This window comes from Callorhinus ursinus, unplaced genomic scaffold (genome assembly GCF_003265705.2).
Source record: "Callorhinus ursinus isolate GAN/ISIS: 27379988/994484 unplaced genomic scaffold, GSC_fseal_2.0 scaffold18, whole genome shotgun sequence".
Classification (NCBI taxonomy): Eukaryota; Metazoa; Chordata; class Mammalia; order Carnivora; family Otariidae; genus Callorhinus; species Callorhinus ursinus.
In genome coordinates, this window is record NW_027397080.1 from 28,823,348 (window position 1) to 28,836,711 (window position 13,364).

General features: G+C 47.1%; 1 protein-coding gene across 3 annotated transcripts in view; it reads left to right on the forward strand.

The window, feature by feature from the left end:
• The window catches only part of MTOR (mechanistic target of rapamycin kinase), a 124,227-nt gene that overhangs the window by 108,599 nt on the left and 2,264 nt on the right, over positions 1-13,364 (forward strand). For all 3 annotated transcript variants that reach the window (XM_025856015.2, XM_025856017.2, XM_025856016.2), the window contains 11 exons: positions 161-335; positions 1,598-1,733; positions 2,315-2,462; positions 3,317-3,439; positions 4,995-5,077; positions 6,665-6,737; positions 7,518-7,592; positions 7,982-8,117; positions 8,780-8,845; positions 11,172-11,252; positions 11,533-11,613. In XM_025856015.2, coding sequence (XP_025711800.1) covers positions 161-335; positions 1,598-1,733; positions 2,315-2,462; positions 3,317-3,439; positions 4,995-5,077; positions 6,665-6,737; positions 7,518-7,592; positions 7,982-8,117; positions 8,780-8,845; positions 11,172-11,252; positions 11,533-11,613 — 1,177 coding nt within the window. The remainder of the gene's footprint in view (positions 1-160; positions 336-1,597; positions 1,734-2,314; positions 2,463-3,316; positions 3,440-4,994; positions 5,078-6,664; positions 6,738-7,517; positions 7,593-7,981; positions 8,118-8,779; positions 8,846-11,171; positions 11,253-11,532; positions 11,614-13,364) is intronic.

The window sequence follows — 13,364 nt, forward strand, 5'->3', positions numbered from 1 at the left end:
TATGTTTTCCTAACACTAACTCTAAAGCGTCTGGTTTCACTTCTATCTGCAGACTCTAGGACGAGTCATTGCTGTTAGCCATCTCTTGAAAAACACCTAAATTGCATTTAAATTCCTCTCTGGAGGCAGAAAGCTAAGCCCTTTGGTAATTCATTCACAGCTCACCTCCTTAGAACTGCAGTATGTTTCCCCCAAACTTCTGATGTGCCGGGACCTTGAATTGGCCGTGCCAGGAACGTATGACCCCAACCAGCCGATCATTCGCATTCAGTCCATAGCGCCGTCCCTGCAGGTCATCACCTCCAAGCAGAGGCCCCGGAAGCTGACGCTCATGGGTAAGGACCTGTGTGCTTCTGCCACCTCCCCTTTTCTGAAATCACCGCTCACCATCCACACCCCTGATCTTTCCATGTGGCATCTCTCCCATGTTTATGGAGAGAGAAATAGAGCACCAGCGGGTTTCCCGTTACATCCTCCTCAGGACTCCTACTTTGTTCATACCGTCGAGATGCTTACGTGAAGCCTAACCGCCCTGCAGTAGAATATGCGGAGGGAACTGTAAAGGTGTGCAGCGTGGCCAGGTGGGGGTGGCAGGTAGCTCCAGGGACTGACGGGGCCGACAAAGGGGCATCCGGTGCAGGTGTGGTAGGTGACAAGCAGAGCAGAAGAAAGGGCTCCTGGGCTCTTGAATGTTCTATTTCACTGTCACAGTCTCTATGGGAAATGACTGTGTAAAAGGAAACCCAACTGAAGTGGAAATGAGTTCTCACAGTGAGCTCTGACCTACCTAGGGTAGGTTGTTTTGGGAGGCCTGGATGCTCTGGTGGCCCTTCGAGGGTTCTCACCTTTAATACGGCTCTTTTTAAATGCAGTAGTTATTCACCAGCACCAGTTCATTGTGGTTCCCAGGTGATCATCTCTCCATGGGCTGGTGTCTCTTGATACTAAAACATGGGTCAGTCAGGCTCTCCACAGTACTTCATTAGAGACTTGAATGAAAGGACCTGTTTCCTTCTGTGAGCAGAGTTAAGAGAGCCAACAGTGAGAAGCTATGATTCACCCCCACCCTCCAGACCCGAAAGGGCAAGGAGCCCATCGAGAGCACATAACCCGGAAAGAGAGGCCATTCACCAGAAGCTGTAGCCCGGGTGGAGAGACACTGGAAACTTCTAGAACTGGAGCCTGGCCCATTGTCAGGGGCAAACCCTTTGGCCCTCTGACTTCCCTCCTGCCAGTGCCCCCATTGGCCAAGCCCATCTGGGACCCCAGGTGATGCAGTCTCTAAGGGTCAGGTTTCACAGGCCCGAACAAGACAGAGAAGGGCAGAGAGTGGGTTGTGAGGGAACAATACAGAATGACCATCTCTGTGTGGAATCATTCCTGATCTTCAAAGACAGAGGTGATTTTAATTTTACTCATTTTTAATTTGACCAACATTTCACTGGGGACCATCAAAAGCAGGGCCATTCTTTTTTTCATCAGTTCTAGGGTACTTTTCGTGTTTGTGTGGAAGTGTGACTGGGTGGGGTACTCGTAGTCTCTGGGAGCTCGGGAATACAGGGCTGGTCTGTGCTAACTGCTCCCACCATTCCTACAGGCAGCAACGGGCATGAGTTTGTTTTCCTCCTGAAGGGCCACGAAGACCTACGGCAGGACGAGCGAGTGATGCAGCTCTTTGGCCTGGTGAACACCCTTCTGGCCAATGACCCAACGTCTCTTCGCAAGAACCTCAGGTATTCAGGACACGGGGGGGGGCACAGCAGCGATTTGACTGGTCTTCTAGGGTTTCCTTACATCCCTCCCATGTGGTCATGTCGCTTCACGAAATCGGTTGTAGACCTATGTACCTGACAGGAAGTCATCAGTAGCCAAGGTGTCAAAGACAACAAGAAGAATTGTCCATACTTTTAGTGTACTTTTAAGGGAAATGCCTGTAACAACCACCAGAGAGTCCAGAATGGAATGGCCCATGGCCATTAGACTAGAGATGCTGCACATCTGGTGTGTTTTACCTTCCCTGTCCGCCCTGCTCTCTTCCTCGTCTTTCTGTTAAGAACATGGATATTAAGTTGGAGGTTGTTTTTGGCTTGGAAACAGTCCTGGGCTGCTCCCCGACAGCAGTGAGTTTGTCAGGCAGGTTGAGGAGGCTGGTGGTGCTTTCCCACCAGCCCCGGCTGTCTTCGTGCACACCTGACAGCAGCCCGGGGGGCGGGGGGGGGAGCGCCATTCAGCCCACTTGCATGTGTTGTGAGGGGGTCAGAGGTGCACTCTGTTTACTGTCTGATAACCAACCCTGCTTTCCCGGCGGTGCCAGCATCCAGAGATACGCCGTCATCCCCTTATCCACCAACTCGGGCCTCATCGGCTGGGTCCCCCACTGTGACACGCTGCACGCCCTCATCCGGGACTACAGAGAGAAAAAGAAGATCCTTCTCAACATCGAGCATCGCATCATGTTGCGGGTATGTGATGAGGCTGCCAAACCCAGTGCTTGAATGTCTTGACGTAACTTGCAAGTTGGGAAATCTCTACAAAGCTCCTCTTCTCGTTCTTCTGGGTATGTACATCATGGAAAAATCTATTTGGGAGAATTCTCTACTGAAGAAGGTTTCATGAAGTGAGTCCTAAAGTAGATTACCTCTAAGAAACAGGACCCTAAAGCCCAGAAATTAGGTGTTCAGCATTCTAGGTGAGACTGCACAGTATTGTTCATCAGGCAGCGTGTATCGACCGAACACCTGATGTATATGGGGCACTGGCCACATGGGGAAATGATGTTAGTAGAGATGCAAGTAATAAGAAAGAGATTTGTGGGGCGCCTGGGTGGCTTAGTTGGTTAAGCGACTGCCTTCGGCTCAGGTCATGATCCCAGGGTCCTGGGATCCAGCCCTGTGTCGGGCTCCCTGCTCCTCGGGGAGCCTGCTTCTCCCTCTCCCTCTGCCTGCAGCTCCCCCTGCTTGTGCTCTCTCTCTCTCTGTCAAATAAATAAATAAAATCTTAAAAAAAAAGAAAAGAAAAGAAAAGAAAGAGATTTGTTTGTTACCCAGAACCTCAATGCCTCCAGTGCTCTCTTTGACACCAGTAGGCTCGAACTCGGGTGGGACCTGATGTTTCACCCTTAGGCCTGGCAGTTCCTGTGGTCATCAGGTCCCGTTGGCCACACCCTTTTTTCCCCTTTTGTACTGTTCTTACTTTTCCTTTGGGCTGGGGTGGTGAGATCAGAACCCAGCTCTGCCTGGACCCAGAGCCTTATTTCCTCCTGGGTTGAAGCTGCCAGTCCGGGGGCTGCTCTCAGAACGGTTGTGTCCTGATGCAGATGGCTCCAGACTACGATCACCTGACACTGATGCAGAAGGTGGAGGTGTTTGAGCACGCTGTCAATAACACAGCCGGCGATGACCTGGCCAAGCTGCTGTGGCTGAAAAGCCCCAGCTCCGAGGTACGACTCGCTGGGCTCCTCGCGTGCGCCTCTGCCCTCTGGCCCATGCACTCATACCGGGGCTGGCTTTCTTGTTTGTTCACGTGCGCCTGGTGGACTCGTCTCTGTGACGAGCAGCTATAGATTATGTACTGTCCTTTATAACAGAAATTAAGTGGGCGAGCTGTGCAGTTTAGCAGATAAAGATTTAGTAATTTAATGTTTCTCCCGTTTCTTACAATAGTATTTGAGTTGTGTTTATATTAAGGATATTAAATCTTTTTCATATGTGTTAGAAATTTCCTGCTTAGACTGTTGAATCACAGATCTGTACCTCTGAAACAAATAATGCAACATATGTTAAGAAAAAAGAAGAAGATAGCAGGAGGGGAAGAATGAAGGGGCGTAAGTCAGAGGGGGAGACGAACCATGAGAGACGATGGACTCTGAAAAACAAACAGGGTTCTAGAGGGGAGGGGGGGAGGGGGATGGGTTAGCCTGGTGATGGGTATTAAAGAGGGCACATTCTGCATGGAGCACTGGGTGTTATGCACAAACAATGAATCATGGAACACTACATCAAAAACTAAAGATGTAATATATGGTGATTAACATAACAATAAAAAATTTAAAAAATAATAAAATAAAAAGTATTTGAAAACTGTCAAAAAAAAAAAGAAATTTCCTGCTTATTTGGTTTTTAAATTTTTGTTATGGTATGTTTCTTGGTTTGGGATTTTGGGGTGTTTTTTTTTTTTTTATATATAGACATTTTTTAAAACTTAGAAGTTACCAGATTTTTGATCCTTTGAAGTTTCTACCTTTGGCTTTATATTTGGAAAGGCCTTCTCCACCTCAAGATATGTATCTTTCTACATTCATTTTCTTGTACTGATTATAAAGTCTGTTTTTCCATTTAAATCCTCAACCCAATTCAGAATTTAAGATTTAAATTTTATTTTTTTGAGATGACTAGCCAACATCACAGTATTTACCAAATAATCCATCTTTTCTCTACTATTTAAGAGAGTCCATTTTTATTATACAAAAAATTTTTCTGTGCCATTGGATTTCTTTCTGGGGCTTCTGTTTTATTTCATTGATCTCTCTAAAGCATATTTCTCTTCAAGTACCACACTGTTAATACAACTATTAATAAAAAGTCTCTTCTCATTGGCTATTTTAATTTTTTCTTCTTCCAGATAAATTTTGGGATCATTTTTTCATGGTCCCCCCAAAAAAGTACTACTGAATTTTGAGTGGAATTACATTAAATGTATCAAATAATTTGGGACGTTATTACATTTTTATGGTCTTGAATGGGTACTTTCATTCACTCAGGTCTTTATGTTCCTAAGCAAAGGTTAATTCTTTTTTATTCATCTAGGTTCTATACATCTCTAAGTTTATTCCAAGCATAGTTTGCCGTTGTTACAATTACAAATGAGGTCTTTATTCCATTTTATGTTATTAACTAGTTACTGATGGAACATAAGAAGACAACTGATTGCGGTATAATTATGTTGAAGCTAGTTAGCTTCCAGAGCCTCGGTTCATGTGTGCTCCTCTGTTCCAGGTGTGGTTTGACCGAAGAACCAACTACACCCGCTCTTTAGCGGTCATGTCCATGGTTGGGTATATTTTGGGCCTGGGAGATAGGTGAGTAAATTGATTTTGTTTTTGTAGTCTTTTTCTATATTGTACCTGTTTTTTTTTTAAAGACTTTATTTATTTGACAGAGAGAGAGAGAGAGAGAGAGAGAGAGAGAGAGACAGCCAGAGAGGGAACACAAGCAGGGGGAGCGGGAGAGGGAGAAGCAGGCTTCCCGCGGAGAAGGGAGCTTGACGCGGGGCTCGATCCCAGAACCCTGGGATCATGACCTGAGCCGAAGACAGACGCTTAACGACTGAGCCACCCAGGCACCCCTATATTGTACCTTTCTTAAACAGTTTACTTTCATTTTCCAGTAGTATTTATGACCATTTGGTAAAAAATTGTATTTTGTACCTGTATGTCTTGTTTGCAGTGCCAGCCTTAGTCCCTTTTTATTATCCATGCAACAGAACAGTCCAGCAAACTAGAACCTAGTTCTTGGATACTACTTTCTCCATAGGCTGGTTAAATATGTTAAAAACCATATATAGGGGCACCTGGCTGGCTCAGTCAATAGAGCATGTGATTCTTGATCTTGGAGTTGTGAGTTCAAGCTCCACATTGGGTGTAGAGCTTACTTTTTAAAAAAAAAGGGGGTGCCTGGGTGGCTCAGTTGGTTAAGGCTCAGGTCATGATCCCGGCGTCCTGGGATCAAGCCCCAAGTTGGGTTCCTTGCTCAGCGGAGAACCTGCTTCTCCCTCTGCCTGCAGCTCCCCCTGCTTGTGCTCTCTCTCTCTCCCCCTCTCTCTGTGTCAAATTAATAAATAAAAAATTTTTAAATAAATAAATAACAATTTTAAAAATATGATGGATTTTACTGATTCAGTAAACATTTATCAGTCACCACTGTGCTGAGATAAATAATTCTATTTCTGTAATTGAAACCAACCACAGTAGATCCTTCTGACATTTCTGCATAATAAATTTTATCCACACGTATTGACTGAAAAAGTAGCTTAGGAATATTCAGATACTGGCTGTCTGGAAGTCTTCGAAAAACTAGTTCCTTGGTGGCTACTCTTTCTCCTGGGATCATGTCTTGTGCAATTGAGAGTAAAAATAATTTTTTCCCACAAAAATAATTCTAATTTTTAAAATGAGCCAGGAGAATTCCTAGTGACAAAAGCCAGATGACCCTTCCTAGTCTGGGGGCTCAGGAGATGGGACCCCATGATGGGTGCTGAAGGGTAAAGATAGAGCCTCGTCACTCTGAGACGCCGGCACCGCCAGACAGGATTCATCTTGTGACCAAAGACCTCAGGAACGCAACTTGTGATTTCACACTGATCAATCTTTGTTTCGGACCTGGAGCAGGGATCAGCAAACTTTCTCTGTAAAGGGCCAGATAAGAAATAATTTAGGCTTTGCTGGCCATATGATATCTCACAGCTACTCATGTCTGCTTGTGGCATAGAATCAGCCTGAGACGGTACATGGCAAATCGGCAGGGCTGTGCCCAGAAAAACCGTTTGCAGAGGCAGGTGGGGGCTGGCTTTGGCCTGTGGACAGGGCCCGGAATATCCCATCCTTGTTGATTTGCACAGTGGCCTGTGCTGCTCTAGTGGCCACTCCATGGTCTCTTCTGTTTCTCAGACATCCATCCAACCTAATGTTGGACCGGCTGAGTGGGAAGATCCTGCACATCGACTTTGGGGACTGCTTTGAGGTGAGCACGTGTTCCAGAACCCCACGTAAAGCTTACCTTTCCAGATGACCACCTTTCCCCCTCTGACCATTCAGGCAAACTTAAGCTCAAAATGCATTATCTTGATCCCTGCCTCTCCTACCAAGCAATAGGAAGTCAAACTAAGAAGTGAAGTCCGTGCTCGTTGATATTTGCTGTAACCAGACTCTAACACCTTTTGAGGCAAGGGCCACTGTTCACACACCCTCTGACTCAGGAATCTTCCTCCCTGAATTGGCCTGCTGGCCAAAGGCCTGGTGTGATGCACACTTGTCCTTTATCTTCGTTCCCTCTATCCCTGTGTGTGTGTGTGTGTGTGTGTCTTTTTAGTTATCTTTTCTTTTTTTAAGATTTTATTTATTTATTTGGCAGAGAGACACAGCGAGAGAGGGAACACAAGCAGGGGGAGCGGGAGAGGGAGAAGCAGGCTTCCCGCGGAGCGGGGAGCCCGACGCGGGGCTCGATCCCAGGACCCTGGGATCATGACCTGAGCCGAAGGCAGATGCTTAACGACTGAGCCACCCAGGCGCCCCTTTAGTTATCTTTTAAAGCCCTGTGACAAGTTGCCTCACTAAACTAAAGCTACTTCACTTCTATGCCCTAATTGAAATCAATACAAAGAAAATTTACCTGTCTTCACCTGGCTTTAGCTAAAGAAAACCATCTAGCCTGGAAAATAAATAAATAAAATAAAATAAAATACAAAACAAAAGAAAACAATCTAGCCATTGGACTTGGTTTTTCTCTTTTATTTCCCCATAGGTTGCTATGACCAGGGAGAAATTCCCCGAGAAGATTCCATTTAGACTAACAAGAATGCTGACCAATGCTATGGAGGTGAGTGGGTCTTGGGAACAAGCTGCTTTGGAATGGGACCAACACAGTCAGGACCAGCTCTGCACACAGACTGGCTTGTTCGGTCTCATCAGTTCCCCAGAATGCCTGGGTTGGTTCTGTGGTTGTTTCCTGGTATTTTCCATTGTGTTAGAAATGATCGACCTTTGAGAGAGTCTCACCATGCTTCACGTCAGACCTTGTGTCATATGAATCACAGGCCTGAACTGACCCCTTGCTCTGAACACATTCCCAGCCTGATACATCAGTAATGGCCTGTGTCTGCTTCCTAAGTGCGGGTGACAGACCCTCTCGACTCGCTTCTGTCCCGAGGCCTTCAGGGTCGGGGCCAGGGCTGGTGACTTCTGTGATGAGTGGCTCTGGTCCCGCAGGTTACCGGTCTGGATGGCAACTATAGGATCACATGCCACACGGTGATGGAAGTGCTTCGGGAACACAAGGATAGTGTCATGGCCGTGCTGGAAGCCTTTGTCTACGACCCCTTGCTCAACTGGAGGCTGATGGACAGTGAGTTAATGCAATTGCCTGGGAGCTGGAGCCCGCACCCTCCAAACTGGGAATATCAGACACGTTGCATTTCACTAACCTTGCCCCCTGCCAGCCCGGAGCCTGAGTTATATTACTGGGCTGTTGGGTTATGTTTTCACAGAGCTGTTCCAGTGGCTGGAAATGAATTTCAAGTACTTTTTCTTATTAACTAAAACAAAAAAACACCAATTATCAATTTAAATATTGATTAAAATACTTTCAGGGTAAACTCTGGTGATTCTTGTCTGTTTGGATTTCATACAGAGTAGCAAGCTGGAATCGTGACAGGAGACACAAGCGCCTGTGATCTAGGGCAGCTGCATGTCTGTCTCCCCTTTGCTCCTCCTCCTTGGAAGGGGGTGACCGACCCTGGTGTCTCACCCACACCGATCAGTCCCACTCTCACCTTCTGTTATCTGGTCCAAGCGTCTACATTCAGCTCAGCGACAGTGTGTCCCACAGGATTGCGTACCCATGCTGACACCCCCTGTGTCCTGAGTGATCCGTCCTGGGCTCTCTCTTAGGGACTTTAGCTTTCAGTAAAAAATTGTATTTTTATGGTTGTAAGAAAATATGGTATCAGCCAAGTTTCTCTCAAGTCAGAGTTTGAAGCCCTTTTTATCCTCTGTTTCTTTCCCTAGCAAATACCAAAGGCAACAAGCGGTCCCGAACAAGGACGGATTCCTACTCTGCTGGCCAGTCAGTAGGTGGGTCCATCCCCTGAGAGACTGCAGTTTCTGTTTCCTTTTGTCCAGAGTGTGTCTTAAACAGGGAGAGCTTTGTGACTGCCATTAGGAAGCACAGCGGAGGCAGTAACAGATGCCCGGAAGCATGTTTTCTAAAGGCTCTGACCAGTGATGCAGTCCCGCAACAATTCTAGCCCTGCTGAAAGTGTCTAATGGGTACTTAGTTAACCTCAGAAAGTTGGTCTAGAAATATTTACTGAGCATAAGTTTTTTGTTTTTTGTTTTTTTTTTTATTTCATGCCTCTCAGGATGGAGTGGGTACCTAAGGCTCAGGAATTTTGATCTGAATTTCTATCCGAGCTTAATCGATAAAAACACAATTAGGGACCCCTGGGTGGCTCAGTCGGTTAATCGTCTGCCTTTGGCTCAGGTCACGATCCCAGGGTCCCGCATCGGGCTCCTTGCTCAGTGGGGAACCTGCTTCTTCCTCTGCCGCTCCCCCTGCTTGTGCTCTCTCTCTCTCCTCTCTCTCTCTGACAAATAAATAAATAAAATCTTTAAAACAAAAACAAAAAAACACAATTAAAAGCATGTCTGAATATTAGCCAGTATGTCATATGCCCTTTAGTGGTGTCTGGACTGGGATAATTATTAGCTGTATCACATGGTCCTAGAGCCTTGTTAATAGCTCAGGAATAGGAGGATGGAAGCAGTAGAAGCATATTTACGCTGCTGGCTGAGGAGCCGGGAAGCCACAGGAAACACTTTCCAAGAGTGGGTCCACGGAATAGGGTCCCAGGAAGATAATGCCCCTCCGAGAGCCAGAACAGGGTTTGTATATGGAACCTCTCAAAGTCACACACACACCCTTGCCCCCCTCCCCAGCCCACTCCTTTTCCCTCATAACATCTAACAACATAGTTCACATCTTGGAAATACTGTTGGGGTGTAAAAAAGTAGGTATTCTCTACAGACATTTATGGAACATTTGCAACTAGCTGCTTAGCTAAGCCAAATAATGTTTAAGGGTGCAAAAAGAATGTGACATACAGAGATTACCATGGAGAAGCACAGAATCACATTATAGAATTGACCAAACAGTATAGCCTATGAACTATTTTTTTTTTTTAAAGATTTTATTTGTTCATTAGAGAGAGAGAGCACAAGCAGGGGGAGAGACAGAGGGAGAGGGAGAAGCAGACTCGCCGTTGAGCTGGGAGCCCGACATGGGGCTCGATCCCAGGACCTGGAGATCATAACCTGAGCCGAAGGCAGATGTTTAACCATCTGAGCCACCCAGGTGCCCCTAGCCTATGAACTGTTAAGAGAACGGTAAAGTCCACTGTATGACCCAGCAGCTCACAGTTGGGTTCCGAGGAGAGGCCATGGGGCTGAGAGAAAGGAGGGTACCGCTCTGAATGGCAGTCGTTAAGGGAGTTCCTGGGTTGGCTGGATTTAAGCTGGCCTTCCTGGGTGGGTGGGAAGGAAGGTGTTTTGGGCAGGAAATTGAGGTGCCAGGTTATGGTCCACTCTGTGAACAGGTGTGGACTCTAGCCTGGACACCATGACAGGATTTGTGAATGATGCCTGAATTACTCATGGTGTCTGGGGTACCTTGTGCGGGTGACCGGTCTCATCCAAAACATGTGAGTAAGTAAGTGAGACTTAACAGGTTTCATTCTCAGGGTCCACCTCTTTAGTACGTTAGTGGGTGACTCCTCTCTGCTGTCTAGGGCGTGCCAAGGGGAACTGGGACAGCTGGTTCTGTTGGCCCCAGATGGTTCTGGCTAGACCTGGCTGGTTCTCTGTGGCTTAAAAGTTAAGTTCCAAGTGGTCATTCATAAAAGTATTATCATCCCTGGCTTCATTTTGAAGGCCTGTGGTGTACAAGGACAATGTGTAAATAACTTCATACTTCTGCTTCTAGACTCCTCTCTCCTGAAGGCCACAGTCAGTGGAGGGTGACTGTAAGCCTGAGGACTCTCTCTGCCCAGAAAGGATGTATAAATTCCTCCAAAGAATAGCACTTTGGTCATGGGTGTGACCGACTGAAAGCTAGTGCTCTTTATATTATCATCAGTTGTTTTGACAAGTTTTGTCACCAGGGATTCATTCGCGCTCCTGTCCTCTATGTCAGAACATTTTATAAATGCCGTTTGCTTGAAAATTCATGCTTTGGAGATGTAAAATCTTTTAAACACGTAGTGACCATTCTTCATCTCCTTTCCCCTCAGAGGTAGCAGTGAGTGTTCAAGGGAATATAGTGTGTAAAGAAGTAGAGCTAATGCTTGCAACAGTGGTTTCTTGGTGTTGGAATTTTCTGCCAATCGGTTTTTTTTCCTCCTAGAAATTTTGGACGGTGTGGAACTTGGGGAACCTGCCCATAAGAAAACAGGGACCACAGTGCCAGAATCCATTCATTCTTTCAGTAAGTCTGACCTCTGAGGAATCACACCAATGACTAGCTCATTAAGAACATAGCAGCTGTGGTGTACCACAAGAGGGGTCGGTAAGACAAAGCAACAAGCCCGCCTTTGAGCAGACAAGGGCCCATGAATATCTCATTCTATTCTGAAGACAAAGATAGACACACAGAGGAAGAATTACTCCACACTTTCAAAAGTGAATATTTGAGAAAAACAGGGGCATTCATTGAACCTGTTATGACGATCCCATCTTATTGTTATTTCTACTTTTGTGTATTCCAGTTGGAGACGGTTTGGTGAAACCAGAGGCCCTAAATAAGAAAGCTATTCAAATTATTAACAGGGTTCGAGACAAGCTTACTGGTGAGTGTGTGTGTGTGTGTGTGTGTGTGTGTGTGTGTTTACTTAAAAGGAACATAAAGTCTTGAGAGATTTTTCTCCCCTTGAGTGGGAGGTCAGCCCCTTTCCAGCGGTGTTGGTGCCTTAACTTTGACTCTGCAGCTAACTGGAGGGTCTCTGAGGCTATCAGTTGAGGACCCTCTCTGATTCTTTAATGACCATTAAACTCACTCTAAGTATTGTTAATCTCATTTTACCAGACAGGGGTGAGTAAAGTTCATTTGGGTCCAAATTCAGGAAAGTTTTTCTTACCATCATGGCTTGATACTGGAACAGACCTGACCACTCCGATCCTTTGCCTTCCTGCACTTTGGGGACTGTGACGGAGTGGAGAGCATGGAAGGAGAGAAATGCATAACTTTGAAAGCAAGACATGTCCTATAGACCAGATGGTGTGACAGGAGGCGGAGTCAAGGGGCTCGAAGCCCCCAGCTCTCCCACACCCTATGTGAGCCCTGCACCTCTCTGTTCACCTGGAAGAATGCCTCTCTCAAAAGGCAGTGAGACTCAAATGAGACATGGGATGCCAAGCCTCAGCATTGGGGCCTGGCACAGAAGTGTTGAAGTCAAGTTGTATTTATTTGTTGAGCACCTATAAGCCCTAGATGCTGATGAAATGGCTGGTAGGAGCCAACAGATTGCCTGCCCTCATGGAGTTGCCATCTAAAGGGGCCGTATTAGGTGCAAGAAAGGGCTTGGGCTCTGATGCTCGTCACAAGGGAATTTAAGTGCCCGGAGTTCCAGGAAAGCTTCCCTGGGAAACAACCCTTGAGCTAAAATCTGAAGGAGGACATAATCAGAGGCAGAGTGTTTAGGTAAAGGAAACAGCATATGCAAGGGCCCTGTGGTGGGAGCGAATCTGGCAAGAAAAATGGTCTGAACGCAGACGAGTCTGACTGCCGCAGAGAGCGAGATGGGAGGCGCACAGAAGCCAGAGTGCCCACACTCTGAGCGGGCCGGGGCGGGACCATACAGGGCCTTACACTTTCATCCTCCATCCTAAGGGCAATGGGAAGGCTCTGAGGGCTTGGAGGGGGAGCAGGGAGGCAGGAGGGGCCCAGTGGGTTTGCACTGGGGAATCCTCCCTGCTCTGGCCATGGAGGCCGTGTGGAGGGAGGAAGCTGCTGCCAAATTTGCAGCTGGACAGTTGACTAGACTAGGGAGGTGGCCTCCAGATCTTCAGGAGGTAAAATCTGAAGGATTGATGAGGAGGCATGAGGGACGGCAGGCAGTGAGGACAGCTCCAAGTGCCTGGCAGCCTTCTGAGAGTGAAGAGCCTGGCAGCCAGACCGAAGGGGTTGAAGAGAAGGTGAAGTGAGAGAGGGAAGCGAGGCAGAGGAGGCGAGTTTCAGACTTGTGAGAAGCTCGGCCGCATGGGGAAGGGGGTGGGGGCTGGCTGCAGCAGGGGTAGTGCGCGAGAGCCTTTTGTTCTTTAGTGCGCAAAGGGAATGAGTTTATAGAAGTTTGAAGACAGGAGTGAGAGGAGGGTAGGTGACCCTGTAAAGCACCCTAGGAAGCAGGAGGCGGTGGGACCCGGAGCGCAGGTGAACTTAGCCTTCAGCGGGAGGAGGGACAGCTCCCGAGGGTCGCAGCAGCACCACGGAAGAGGGAGCTCCTGTGGAACAGATCCAGCTCCTCGAGCCCTGCCTGACACCTCAGGGGTCCAGAACGATGAGCTCAGTGAATGAATGAACTCGTCAAGTAGGAGCCGAGGG